The 14497-nt window shown below is 36.5% G+C and overlaps 1 protein-coding gene across 7 annotated transcripts in view; it reads left to right on the top strand.

The window, feature by feature from the left end:
* RPS6KC1 (ribosomal protein S6 kinase C1) overlaps positions 1–14000 on the top strand; it is a 200562-nt gene extending 186562 nt beyond the window's left edge. For 5 of the 7 annotated variants that reach the window (XM_027871046.1, XM_027871047.1, XM_027871045.1 and 2 more), the window contains 3 exons: positions 2506–2588; positions 4588–4683; positions 12351–14000. In XM_027871046.1, the coding sequence (XP_027726847.1) occupies positions 2506–2588; positions 4588–4683; positions 12351–12461 (290 nt within the window). In that variant the 3' untranslated portion in view covers positions 12462–14000. Of the gene's footprint in view, positions 1–2505; positions 2589–4587; positions 4684–12350 lie in introns of those variants that run through there. The other 2 variants (XR_003569901.1, XR_003569902.1) reach the window with 1 other exon arrangement.
* The last annotated feature ends 497 nt before the right edge of the window (positions 14001–14497 follow it).

The raw sequence follows: 14497 nt of genomic DNA, 5'->3' as shown, positions 1-14497 counted from the left end.
GTAAGAGGAAGAGAACAGACAGAAATATATTTGGGAAACAGAAGTGACATTGTTATTGGAGCATACTACACACCACCTGGACAGAAAGAGGAATTAGGTGAGGAGTGTGGAGAATAAATCATAAACCTGAACTGCGGGCATGATAGAGTAATGATTGGGTACTTCCATTATCCAGACATCTATTAGAGCTCTCTCTGCCCAATGCAGGCCAGCTGATAGTTTTTTTGGCTTGCTTTAATGTTGATTTCATCCTTTAAAAAAGTGGAGGAAAGCAATGAGAGGAACTGCTATTTTGGATTTCATTCTAACCAACAAGGAGAACTGGTTGTTAGGGTGTTAATAATGGGAACTACAAAGGGAAATGACTGTTCAATCTTAAATTTGTGCTAGAGAAGGAAAGGAAAGCTGGTCATAGTCTAGTATATCCTAGATGTGGGAAGACAAGATTTAGAAGCATTCAGATGAGTGTTAGGATCCAGTGGACTAACATTCTCTTGGGGAAGTCAGTCCAATTGGCGTAGGAAATTCTCAAGAATGAAATTCCAAAGACACAGAGACCATTTCACTGAGGAGGAAAATGTGTGTATTGTTTAAAAGGATTAATAAGGCTACTCAGAGAATTCATTAAGCAGCTAGGTTTACGAAACGAAGATAAGATAGAAACAATGGCAGGTAATAGAGGATGAATTTTTTATATGTGATGTGGTCCTGTAAGAATGGTATCAAAAGTCTAAAGCCAAGAATGGGTTGGGATTGATGAGGAAAATTGAGGACAACAAAAATATTTAATTTTTTCTTTTTGCTAAATTGGAGAAAAAAGTAGGATTAAAAATTACTTTTTTGGGGAGGATGAATTGATGATAATGGAATGAGAGCTGTTTAGTTCTTCTCTTTGCTTTTCTCTACCAACAAAAATGAACTTTAGACTACAAATGAATAAAAGTAGCTGGTAGGGAATTAAGACCCTATAATAAGTAGGAAGATACTAAAGGACTATTTAGCTATCTTTGATAAATCCATGTCATTAGGTCCAAGTGACCCATAGGAAATAATTGGTGGGAGTATTTATGGAAATGAGCATAAATTATGTTATAAACCTCTATAACTTTCAGTGATCTTTGAAAAGTCATATAGAATAAGAGAGATACCTCAAGTACTGTAGATTTAGAGAATATTCCAGTCTCCCTTTCCTTGATTCTGACAAAATTGTAGGCCTCGGATGATTGGATCTTAGTTGTTAAGGAGAGGCAGCCATCATTTTGTATATGAGTTCATTGAGACTGTGATAGTCCCTAATGTAGCATAACTAAGTTTAAGCACAAAAGAGATCTCTTGGTAGTATTTGACATTGCTGACTGTTCTCTCTTTGTTGGTATTCTCACATGTTGTCTCCAGAGATATTATGCTGTCCTGGTTACCTTCCTACCTCTCTAACAATTCCTTCTCTATATCTTTCATTGGCTCCTAGTCTTTTTTCCAACACCTTTAAGGTGTATATTCCCCCAAATTCTGCCATTAGTCCTGGCTTTCTTTTCTTATTCTTCCATGGCAGTCTCATTTACCCTCCTAACTTCAGCTATTACTCTGACACAGATGACTAACAAATCTACATCTTTGGTCTTGACTAGACTTCTAGTTCCAAACCTTTATCTCTGGCTGCCAACAGGACACTGCTACCTGAATGTCCCGTTGGTACCCTAAAATCTTTATGTCCATCATCATCCTCATCATCATCTTGTAAGTAATGCATCTAATAATCGTTATGTGTAATGCATATAATACATATCCTTTATTTTTCTTCCTTTATCTCCTTGCTTCTGTTATTTGCTATGCCTAGAATATCCCTTCTCCTTGATTTCTCACCCATCTTTCTGAAGCCCATCTCAAATTCAACCTTCTTCATAAAGCCTTACTCAATACCTCTTTCTCCTTCAGACTTCATCTAACATTTTACTTGCATCCTTCTCACATGCATATCCTGTATTGCTTTCTACTGTAATCAGTTATGGATGTGTCCCAGTTCCCTAATATATTGTAAGCTCCATGAGAACAGAAACTGTGTCTTATCTAACCTCAATGTCTAGCACAGGTGCCTATACACAGTAGGTGCTTAACAAATGTTTCTTGAATTTTCTCATTGGATTTCATTAGCCTCTGGTGGAATGCTAATGAGTAATAATTTGCTGAATAATAGTCCCTGATTAAGACTCTTCTGTAGTTTTCCCAAACTGGGAAACAGAGTTCTGGTCTAAAATGTTCATGTAACTATATTAAATACAACATCTTGAAGGTGTCCCTCCATCAACTAAAGAACAAATGTCTTGTCAAAAAATAATGCAGCCACAGTAGGTGACTACAGGGATAAGTAACTTTCAGAAATTTTGAAAGCCTAGTAGTATTTAGTATGTGCTCTCTCAGCATTAGAAGGTCACCTTGTAAATATATGTTAATTTTGAAGGTGTAATTGACCTTTGGAATTTTAATACCAACTTTTTTTGTGTTTAGAGGTTGGAGCAATTACGGAGGAAACTGAAGCCTGTGATTGGTGGAGCCTGGGTGCTGTCCTCTTTGAACTTCTCACTGGCAGGGTAAGCTGTGAGTGACTCAGGCTACCTAACATATTTTACCCAGGTACAACCCTAATTTCAAAACATCCAGAATTCTAGCCCTTGGTAGTAATTTGTAGATCTGGAATATAGTTACAAAAGACTTTGTATTAGGAGTGAATAGAGAAGTATTACATTTTCCTGGTACCCAAATGAATTAGAGCTCCAAAATTAAAAAAAAAAAAAATGAATTGTATCATATATAATACAGTAATAATAAACTCCTGGTCATAACAATGACTGATAAGAAATATTGTGATCTGTGTTTAAAATTATTAATAAATGTTAAAACAAAATTCCCTGAATTTTCCATTGCATATAATTATACTCTTTGGCTGCTAATTCACTTATAAGTCTTAATACAGTACATTATGATAGGGTTTTAGAATTTTGCAAATAAGGCATTTTAAATATTGTGACCTAAAAATTAGGAAATACCCATCTTTAAGAAATTACTATTTAATATTCACATTTATAAGTAAAGGTTTATTTTTTATGTTTATAAGTATAAATTAATTTTTCTTAAATTTTTTCATCACCTTTAGTTTAAAGTTGGTGTTTACACTCTCTTAGCACAATAACTTTTAAGCATAATGTTTAAGGAAAATAGATTTTTAAAAGATGCTATATATTGTGCCCTCTGGAAAGAAGACAGAGGAAATGAACAGCCTTAGCTTTGTCAAGTACTAGTGTGCCTTGCTGAGCAATAAGGATTATGATATTCAATTAAATCAGTTTTTAAAAATTATACATTCTTTTTTAAAAAAAAATTATTTATTTTTAGTTTTCAACATTCACTTCCATAGATGTTGAGTTCTAAATTTTCTTCTCCTTCCTCCCCTTCCCCCTCCCCAAGGCGGCATGTAATCTGATACAAACTCTACATATATATTCATATTAAACCTATTTTCACATTAGCCATGTTGTAAAGAAGAATTAGAACCAATGAGAGAAACTACGAGAAAGAAGAAACAACAACAACAACAAATCAAGCAATTAGTGTGCTTTGATCTGCATTCAGACTCTATGGTTCTTTTTCTGGATGTGGATAGCATTTTCCATAATGAGTCTTTTCAAGCTGTCTTAGATCCTTGAATTGCTGAGAAGAGCTAAGTCTATCAGTTAGTCACAGCACAATGTTGCTGTTACTGTGTACTATGTTCTGGTTCTGCTCACTTCACTCAGCATCAGTTCATGTAAGTCTTTCCAGGTTTTTCTTAAGTCTACCTGCTCATCATTTCTTATGGAACAATAGTATTCCATCACATTCATACACCTCAACTTGTTCAGCCTTTTCCCAATTGGTGGACATCCCCTCAACTTCCAATACTTGGCCACCACAAAAAGAGCTGCTATAAATAAAAAATTATACATTCTTAAGCAGGTTCTGTACAGTTTTTGTGTAGAAGACAGACAATAGTTCTGTGACTGTGGGTAGCAAGATGGTGCCATGGATAGTGCACCAGGCCTGGAGCCAAGGAGACATGAGTTCAAATCCAGCCTCAGACACTTACTAGCTGTTTGACCGTGGGCAAGTCACTTAACCTTTATGTGCCTTAGTTTCTTCATCTGTAAAATGGGGATAATAATAGCACATATATCCAGGGTTGTTTTGAAGATCAAATAAGATAATAATTGTAAAGTGCTTGTCACAGTGACTGGCACATAGTAAGTGCTATAATATGTTAACTATTACCACCATTATTGTCATTATTATTGTTATTATTATTGTCATTATTATTATTATTATTATCATCATTATTATTAGCGTACTTCCTTTTCCATTTAGCAAAATTCAAAGTTAGAAATTCTCTTAACCTACATTCCTGTGTCTGAAATATTTAGGTGATGCCATATAGATTATAGTGCATTCAGTTAATGTGTCTGCCATGCCTTCTGTGCTGGTCTGTCCATGAGTGCCAGGGTATAATAGATGATGATGTTGTGTGTGATAATAAGTGTCCCTGATTGGTTGTTTCAGACTCTGGCTGAATGCCATCCTGCAGGGATAAATACTCATACTGCTTTGAACCTGCCAGAGTGTGTCTCCGAAGAGGCCCGGTCACTCATTCAACAGGTAATTTAATCAACTTAAGTGACCAAGTATATCAAGTATGCAAATTAGCATGATCCCATAGACCCTTGGAACTTAAAATAAATTAAGTAATAATTTCAAATGCAAACACTCACATTTGTACTCTTCTGCTTTAAGTTCTTGCTGTTACCATGATGCTGGTAAAAGTGGAGAAAGTCAGTAAAAACTTGAGGATTGCTTGTCATCACACAAACACTCACTGTGCACAGTGTTCTGAAAGTTTTGATACAATTTGGGGGCACATTTTATAGCAGTGTATTTGCACACGTGGCTATACGTATACATGTGTGTTTTTACATGCGTGTGCATGACAAATGTGTATGTTTATTGCATATATAACACATATACACGTGCATGTGTACATGCACGTCTGTGTTATGCATGCGTACACACTATATGTATGCATACATATACAATACATATATAAATATACAAATAAATATTTTGCATACATATATACATATATACTAAAACTTAGGGGTATATTTCCTAAAAGGTCTTTAATTCTAGTATTCCTCAAAATAATAAAAGTTCTTTGAGGTTAAGCCCTGTTCTATTTTTGTATTTCCAGCACCTAGTGTGGTCTCTTGTACGTTGTAGGTATTTAATAAATATTTGGAAACTTTTTTTGCAATTGCTTATTTGCCCTAGGCATGTCAGGGGTTGCTCTCTTACAGCTATTACATTTTGTGGAAGTATGTCAGTGGCTGGCTTTTGACTTTTAATTCTTTTCTAGGGTACAATGGCAATTTGTGGGATTATACATAACTTGTAGGATTTAGAATTAGAAGGCAATCTTAGAGGTCATCCTGTCTAACCCCTTAACGTAAGAAGACACTGAGGCTCAGAGAGCTTATGTGATTTGCCCTAGGTCATACGGAGATTGGGAGAGCTAGGAGTTGAAGCTACATTTCCTGGGGTTTGGTCCAGGATAATTTCCCCTGTGCCACACTGACTTCTCAGTACAACTTTCACCTAGTTAGAGAACTCCTTTAGATCTCCCTCACTTTTGGCACCTGGAAATTGGTGTCAAATGGTATGAAGTAGATTATTAATGTTCAGTACCTCACAAGCAGAAGGATATCACTATCTGAGCCTTAGTTAACTCCCAGTGGAATTCTCAATGATTTCATGAAGTAAGCAAAAAATTAAATTGGCAATGTATACTCTTGTCTTCAGTTGACAAGTGGTCCTTGCTAAGGAGTATTGAGAGTTGATAGTTGTGTTTTATGTTGGACTTTCTGCACTCCTACCCATGTATTGTGCTTCCACCAAATCAGAAGACTATCAAGCCTTATATTAATGTGAAAACCAGAGAAAGAGAGGTCACTTGAAACAGAAAAAAAAAACCTGTTTTTTGGGGAAATGCTTAAGGAAGAGGATTCCCTCTCAAGCTTTAAGAGAAATAAAAAAAAATCTGGCTAGATAGCTTAAGATGAAACTATCCAGAGTTCTTCATGAGTTCTTTGTGTAGTAAGTTAAGAAGAGAAGTTGAAACATTCCTTATAAAGAATTTTTTAGTAAGCTTTCAAGTAAAGTTTTTGACAGAGTCTGTCGTGCTACTATTTCGGAAGACATGAGGGATATATGCTAGACAATAGTATCGTGAGGCATATTCAGAGCAAATTGGATGTCTGGACCCAAAATATAATCTAATGGATTAATGTTGGCTTGGAAGATGTTTAGTGGAGTGCTTGAGGGATTGGTGATTGGGCTTGTAATTATACTACCACATATAGATACATATAACTTATAGGTTGGAAGATCAGATCTATAAGCTAGTAAATCAGAGTTCTTTAATTTGCCTACCCAAGGAAACAGTTGGTAAAAAAATGTATCTTGGCATGATTGGTAATTGGTCATTTTCCTCTTCCACTTTCTCATAGGTTGCAGAGTTCACAAAAAACATCATAGACTAGTTCATAGGGATGTGATTATTCTGCTTTAAGGAAAATTGCACCCTTTTGATTCTTGTGGTACCCAGCTTCCAGCACCAATGATTTTCTTGGAGCTTTGTTTTCCTGGAAAATATCTAATGTTCCATAACCAATCAAGTTTGGCCAGTAAAGTAAATGTCATTAATGTGAACATAATTAACACATTTTCCATCTGATTTTAAAAAAAACCCAGAATTCTCATTTTAGATTCTTCCCAATATTTAGGATTGTGTGCTTAAGTTTGTATTTTAAATTATGCAATACCTTTGAGGCAACTAGATGGTCCAGTGGATGCAGCGCTGGACTTGCTGTTAGAAAGACCTTAGTTCAAATTCTGCCTCATAATGTTTTTACCTATATAATCTCTGGGCAAGTCACTTCACTTCTCTGTGCCTCAAGTTCCTCATCTGCAAAATGGGGATAATAATAGCACCCACCTCCTAGGATTGTTGTGAGGCTCAAATGAGAAGACATGTGTAAGTTGCTCTATAAATGCCGGTGGTGGTGGTGGTGGTGATGATGATGATGATGATGATGATGATGATGATGATGATAAAAGATGTATGTAGAGGATACCTCATTGCTTAGTGGCTGTTTTCAGAAGAAAGCAGCTTAGTCTGCCTCAGATCAGCCGCTAACTGAAAAGTATTCTTGAGAGCTAGAACTTGCAACTTAACACGATCTCTCTTGAGAAGATCTCTCTTAGAAGAAGCTGGATGTGCTGTGTATGCAGCAACTATGCTTTGGCAGTATCAGTTTATACCAACAAATATGCAGAATCCTCCCACTCCCCGAAGTGACTTCACTTAGAGTCAAATATGAGTCTTATTTGTATTGTAATATTTGGAGACACAGGCCTGTAGAGAGGTGATAGAAACAGTTACTCCATAAAATAAACTATTTATATTTTTCAGTTTTCTGTTGCTTGAAAGTTGAATTTCCATAGTCAAAAATGTAATTTAACAGTATAACAAGTCCTTATCAGTGTGTTTGCAGTGTTAGCTTTGTGTTAAGATGCCTGATGCCTTCTATAATTTTGAAATCGGTAGGAATGAGTAGTCTGATTTAGAAAATAAATGGGATATATTTTGGACGTTTTTACAGTATGAAAAGTATCATTTTGAAAGGTTTTTAGCACCTCTTGAGCAGCTTTCTTCTAAATCTGGATGAAATTCAGAATTTGTTGAAACAATTTTTGTGGTCCTTTCTTACAAAAATTCTTGGAGAAAAATTAGCTGCACTGTAGCTAATTTTGACTATAGAGTATTCGCTGTAATTCATTAGACACTTATAAGCTCGCTATTCCATAGCACCATTCTCAGTTCTGGGGAGAGAGTGTTTGGATAAGATGTGTTTCCTGCCCTCACAGAGCTAATAGCTTTCTAGCGAGCTACAATGAATATATAGATAACTAGAATACTTAAATTCATTAGAGATGTGCAAAACAAAGTACAAAATGAAACCTAACCAGAGACAGGTCTTTACTAACTGCAGAGATAAGGGAACACTTCTCAGAAGAGGTAGCATTTGAGTTGTACTTAAGTTTGGGTTAGAGTTCAAGAGCTGAAGACAGGAAGGAGATCAGACAAATATAGGAAACAGCCTGAGCAAAGGTATGTGGACAAGAAGGCATGGATCATGACTGAGACAGTGAGGAGTGAGGTAAGCCTAGACAGATGGGATGACAGCAAGTTGTGGTGCCTTGAAGGCCAGGCAAAGGAAATCAAACTTAGCTCAGTACAGAGGCCTTAAATATTTTTGAGCAGAGGCGTGCTCTGACTAGATTTATACGTAAGGAATATTAGTCTGGCAGTGGTATAAAGAGCAGATTAGAGGATGAAGAGGGTGGAGATGGGAAGACATATTAGTGGGTTAATGAAGTAGTCAAGCAGGGAGAGTAATTAGGACCTGTGCTAGTTTGGTGGCAGTGGGAATAGTTATGTCAACATGCGCTAGTAAGGGTTTACTGTGTGCCAGGCACTCTACTAAGCTTTGGGAATACAAATAAAAGGAAAAAGAAAGACAGTTCCTGCCTTCAAGGAAGAAGGGAAGGAAATTTATATGGTGCCTACTGTATGCCAGGCACTGTGCTAAGTGCTTTTAACAAATAATCTCATTTGACCAAAGAGCTTATATACTAATGGGAGAAGATAACATATAAAGGGAGATGAAAAAATGAGGGGATGAGTGGAGGAGGGATACTCAGATGGGGGCATGGAAGACAAATCTGGAGAGTCAGGAATAGAGCTGGGAGAAGAGTGAAGGAATGAGTATGAGACTGACCTGGGCATTTCCTCAAAATGGAGGTCCTGAGAGTAGCTCCCCAACAGGAAGTAATGGATGCAAGGGCATAGGGATCTTCCAAGGTGAGAAGGTTGCTGGAGCTTGGAAAAGTCTGGGGAATTGGGAGCAAAGACAGGAGAGGAGTGAGAAGAAAATCGATGCGAGAGAGATTGTGGAGGCAGAATTAATAGAACTTGGCAAGTAATTTGATTTAAGGAGTGAAGGAGAGGGAAGAGTCAAAGATAATCCCATGTTTTCAAACATGTGAGACTGGTGAATGGTGGTACCACTGAAAGAAATGATGAAGTTGGGTTAAGGAGCAGGTTTAGGAGAAGACAAAATAAACTTTATTTTGGACATACAAGATTTTGAGGTGCTGGTGTAATAATCTAGATTTAAATCTGTTCTCTAGTCAGTTGGAAATGTGGATCTGGAACAAAGAAGAGTGTTCAATGCTGAAGCTATAACTTTTGGAGTCATATGAGCAGAGGTTGTAACTGAAGCCACAAATGAATGATTACGAAGGATAGAATATAGAAAGAGAAGAGGAGGACAAAGACCAAACTTTGAATAACACATACCGAAAAAGGGTCAAGAAGCAAATAGGAAGTCAGTGAAAGAGAGAGAATAAATAATTAGAAAAGGTGAAAAGAACTGGAAAGGTGTATCTTTGATGCCAAGAAAGAGTTATCCAGAAGAGAAGGAATAATCAACAGTTTCAAATGCTACAGTAAGGTTGCACAGGATGAAAACTAAAAGAAAGCTATTGTATTTGGAGATTACTGGAATATGGGTGACCTTTGAAAGAATCGTTTTAATGGCGTGATGAGACTAAAGTTGATTTGTAAGGGATTGAGCAAGATTGGAGAAAGTGGAACCATTTATGGTAGAGAGCTTTTTTCAAGTTTAATGGAGAGAGATGGGGCAGTATCAAACTAGGGTAGAAGAGTCAAAAGGAGATTGCTTTTGATAGGTTGGGGGATATCTGAGCATATTTGTAGGCAGGTAGGGAGGAGCAAGTAGAAAGACAAAGGCAGATAGATGCCTGAGAGAAAGAATGATTGCTGTAATAAGGTCCTGTAATAAGAAGGCAAGAAGAGATGGGATCATACGCACAGTAGAGAGATTAGCCTTTATGAAGAATAACTACCTTTTCCAATGTTACTATAGAGAAGGAGGAGAGAAAATGATTTATATTCCCAATGGTTTATATTGGGAAATATTTAAGATTAAAGGAAGGGAGTTGAGGAAGCTCCCTTTAAGTAGCCTCAATTTACTAGGAGCAGATAGAAGGCTAAATCATCTATTGTCTAGTAAATGTAGGGTATAGTGTTCTAGTTGGGGGTTTGAGGAAAGAAAAGTTTGAAAAGTTACTTTGGGAGAGACATAGAGAGGCTATAATAAAACTGTAGTGAGACCCTCTTACAAATGTCTAGTGAGTAAATCAATTATTTTGTAACTTCTCCATTGACACTTATTATCTTAGAAGTCATAATAGAGAAATGGTAAGATTCTTCTAGGGAAGCTATGTGATACAATAAAAAGAATGCTGGCTCTGGGGTTAGAAGGACTGGCTTTGTCTTGTCTCTTTCCCATACTACCGTCATGGCCTCGGACAAGTCATTTATTCTCTTGGGCCTTAGTTTCTCCATCTGTAATATGAAGGGATTGGACTAGATGACTCCTAGAGGTGCCTTCTCATTCTAAAGTTATGATCTTATGATTGCTCAGGGCTGAAGTTTGGCACATTGGGAGCAGAATACTGGGAGAGAGGTGAGATATCCTTGGCTAGTGTCTGGTAAAACATTAAGTTTTCACATTAGGGTGTTGGACATTTTCATTTCAGGGAGAGAATTGATAGTATAGAACGCCTGTTGAGATATAATCAACTCATATCTACCATTACACTAGGAATATTGTTTTAAAAATTTATTTTTATTTTCAGTTCCAAATTCTTTTCCTCTACTCCTTCTGAAATATTATCCCCAATAATCATATGAAGTCATACGAAATATATTTCCATCCTGTGAATATATATCGAAAGATTTTGTGATTTCTTCCAGTGATACTTAACAATCCTGGAGCATATCAACCTGAAATATTGCTTATATGTCTTTCTCCTTTTCTTATGTTGTACATAATTCTATAATATAACAACCTAATGATTATTATTAATTTGTTATAAATAATACCCCTCTCTGAGTGGATTAATAAAAATGTACATGCTGTATGCTAGGTACTATGCCAAGCACTAGGAATACAAATAAAAAAAAAATGATACAGCTCTGCCCCTCTGCCCCTAACCCTCAAGGAGCTTACATTCTAAAGAGGAAGATAATGCATAAAGGAGGATGGTAGTCATGTAAGGGAATTTTGGTCTGGGGAATCACAGGGAGTTGATCTGTAACATAGACAGTTGATATTCCCTTACGAGAAGCGATGGTACTCCTGATTTGATTACTGTTTCCAAAGCAGGAGTTGGAAAGCAATAGTAGTAGGGGAAGGGGGGTGGTAGGTTACAAGTATAGCAGCAAGGCAAATTGGCCTATATGGATGGCTGTATAGGAAGTGAAATATATTGTACAAGATTGGTTAGAATAGGTGAATTACCACTCTTATTTGCTCTCCAGTCAAGGGCTGGAATTCCAAAACTGAATGGATCAATTTCCTCAGGGACTAAGAGTGTGATTTCTGGAGGTCTGGTCTAGAAGGTATGGTTCCAGATAGGGAGACATAGGGCAGCAGCAAGGCAGATGGTAAAATTACCTAGGTAGATAGCTAGATGAAATGTGAATTATAGTTTGGTCAGATATCTACTACATATAGTGGACTAGAGTGAGTTTGTACTCATTCACCTATCATGACAGCCCCAGGCATAAGTTCCAAAATGAAGTAAATTGCCTCTGGGACTTAGGGGTCATGATTTACTTTCAAAGAAGTAAAAAGCAATTTTCATTCATTAGAAGAGATTCTGTCCAGTAGGTTGGCTATCCTCAGGAAGTGCTTTAACTGTTTCTAGCCCCAGGGGAACCATTATATACCTTTCTGCCTTAGTGAAACAAATGGTGCATTAGGGGTCTGAAAACCTCTAGAATTTCCTAATGTATATGGGGAGTAACTGGTTTACCCAATAGAATTTATCTCAATAACCAATCCTCAGAACAACCTTACCTTGTTTTACTAAATGGAATTGAGAGAAGCCGAGTGATACTATAGCAGGATAAACCCTAAACCCCTGCTTGGCAAGGAATGTTTTTTTTTTAGGCTGTACTGCTGTTTTACAAGTAAATGTAGTCATTTGGTTCTTAATAAAGCATAACTCTCCTGAGGGTAGGCTCAGTCACTCCTACCTTTCCTAAGCTGCTGCTGCTGCTGCTTCTTCTTTTTGCAAGTTATATCTTTCTTATTAATTGAATCCTGCTTTTCTAGCTCTTGCAGTTCAACCCTGTGGAGCGTCTTGGTGCTGGAGTTGCTGGTGTTGAAGACATCAAGTCTCATCCATTTTTCACCCCTGTGGATTGGGCAGAACTAATGAGATGAAAGCAGCCCATGGGTCATCTGAACAAGCTCTGGTCCTCTCAGTGACAAGTATCTCTGGCAGTGCTGACTTGCAGTAATTTGTGGAGCACCAAATCACTTGGACAAAGACATTTAAAGGAAATGGGGGAAGAAAAAGGCCAAAAGAGAACAATTTAATCTGAATCACTGATTATGTAGGACATTGATTGATTTATACAGCAAGGGACTATTGTATGTAAACCATTAACCAAGGTGTGGTCTCTATTAAATCTGTTTGTGTGTGTTTGTGCACTTGTAAGTGTGCATGTTGCGAGAAATTATATACTCAACAGAAAAAAGAATGCACTTAAAATGTACTTCTGATACATTATTGGAAGCGCAGAACTTAGTGCCATGTGTAAGGACAGCCTTGAAGTGTCAGTTAACACCATTTTCTTTCAGCTATCACTGGTGGAAATGATTAAACAATTTAATGTTATGTGCTGAATAAGATACTAGAAGTGCTTTATGTATAATGTCATATACAAAGTTTAAAAAGCAAGAAAAAAAGGAAATGTATATTCTCGTGAACTCTTTGAGCACTGCTTGAATGTATCTTGAATGTGGTTACATATTGTTTCACACCTTGGGAAGCCCACATAAGGAAAAAAACAAGCAAACAACAGTCTATGATGCTCTCAACTTTGCTTTGTGCTTTGTTGGTTGACATTGGCCATTTGCAACTTACATTCATTTACTCGATCATCCTTCAACCATCTCCACCCACCACCAAAGCCACTATTAGTGATTTGTGTTAAAAGACATCAAAATGAAAAAAACTAGTAGAGTAATTTATTTCCCCAAATTGTATCACCTTAATAAGGACCAAGAAATCATGCTAAATAAATGTATTGATGAAAATGCAAATCTTTTTTTTTTTCCTGTTAACAGTTATTTTCCTATGTTAATAAGGCAGGTTCCTCCACACATTTCTCTTTGGGAGAACGTTATACTTAACCTAAAAAAAATGATCCTCATTAATTTCTGCCAAAAGATTTTTTTTTTCCTGAAATAGATTACTATGTTGTTCTAAATATAGGCTGCATCATCTTCCCTGTGCTCCCCCCCCAAAAAAAATATGGCTTATAAAATTTGAGTGCAGCCTTCAGTTGCAGTGTTAGTATATACTGACTGATATTTAATATATATAGAAGAGGAATAAAAGTGACAGAGATAAAGAAAGTAGTGATGACAAAAACAAATACCATACTGTTGTTTGAATAGAAAAAAGTATAAAATGGACTTTTATGGTAAAGATTTTTTATTTAGTTATTTTGTGTAATTATTTTTCAGTGTATACTGATTTTTTTTTCCTTTTCAAACAGTATACTATGTACGTATACTTTAGTGGCAGCCTATATATAGACTAACATGATATATTTTTTTTCTGCATATCCCTCTTATATTTTACTGCAGAGGTATCAAGCGGCCCGTTGACATTGTGGCCTAACACTCCCCAGAGCTGCTGAACCAGGTTAAAATGTAATTGGGAAATATTTAACAAAATAAATAAAAATAAAAAGGAACAGAGATCATGTTAATATGTGATTTTCTAAGTCAATATGCGCCCTGCAGGGATCTGGTTTAGTGGGTCAGTTTTAGTTTAGGTTTAGTGGCCTCAGTTTTGCCCTACTGCATCTTAATTTATAGCTTGATGAACTTAGGACCTGAGAAATCTAATCAAAATTGAACTGAATAATGTTGCTATTTTATTACCAACAGACTTGCTGTACTGATCTGTTTGAAGAGTGTGGGTACTAACATATCCCAAATATTTGTAATATGTTATGTTTATATGTAGATATTATTGCTCCTCAGCAAACCAACCTGTTTTAATGTTGTGAAGACAAATGCAGTACAGTGGAGTTATTTTCTAAATCTTATACTTGCAGACTTTTAAGGTTCAAAGAGCTTTGTCCAAAGAACAAAGGACAGGCAGAACTTTCACCAGAAATTTTCATGATATTGTGCATGCATGCTTTAAAAATGCTTGTATGTTTGAGTTCTGTTGACAGCCT

This window comes from Vombatus ursinus, unplaced genomic scaffold, assembly GCF_900497805.2.
Source record: "Vombatus ursinus unplaced genomic scaffold, bare-nosed wombat genome assembly UNPS02014798.1, whole genome shotgun sequence".
Taxonomy (NCBI): Eukaryota; Metazoa; Chordata; class Mammalia; order Diprotodontia; family Vombatidae; genus Vombatus; species Vombatus ursinus.
The sequence above is the reverse complement of the archived record's forward strand: the minus strand, read 5'-3'. Positions and strand labels throughout refer to the sequence as shown.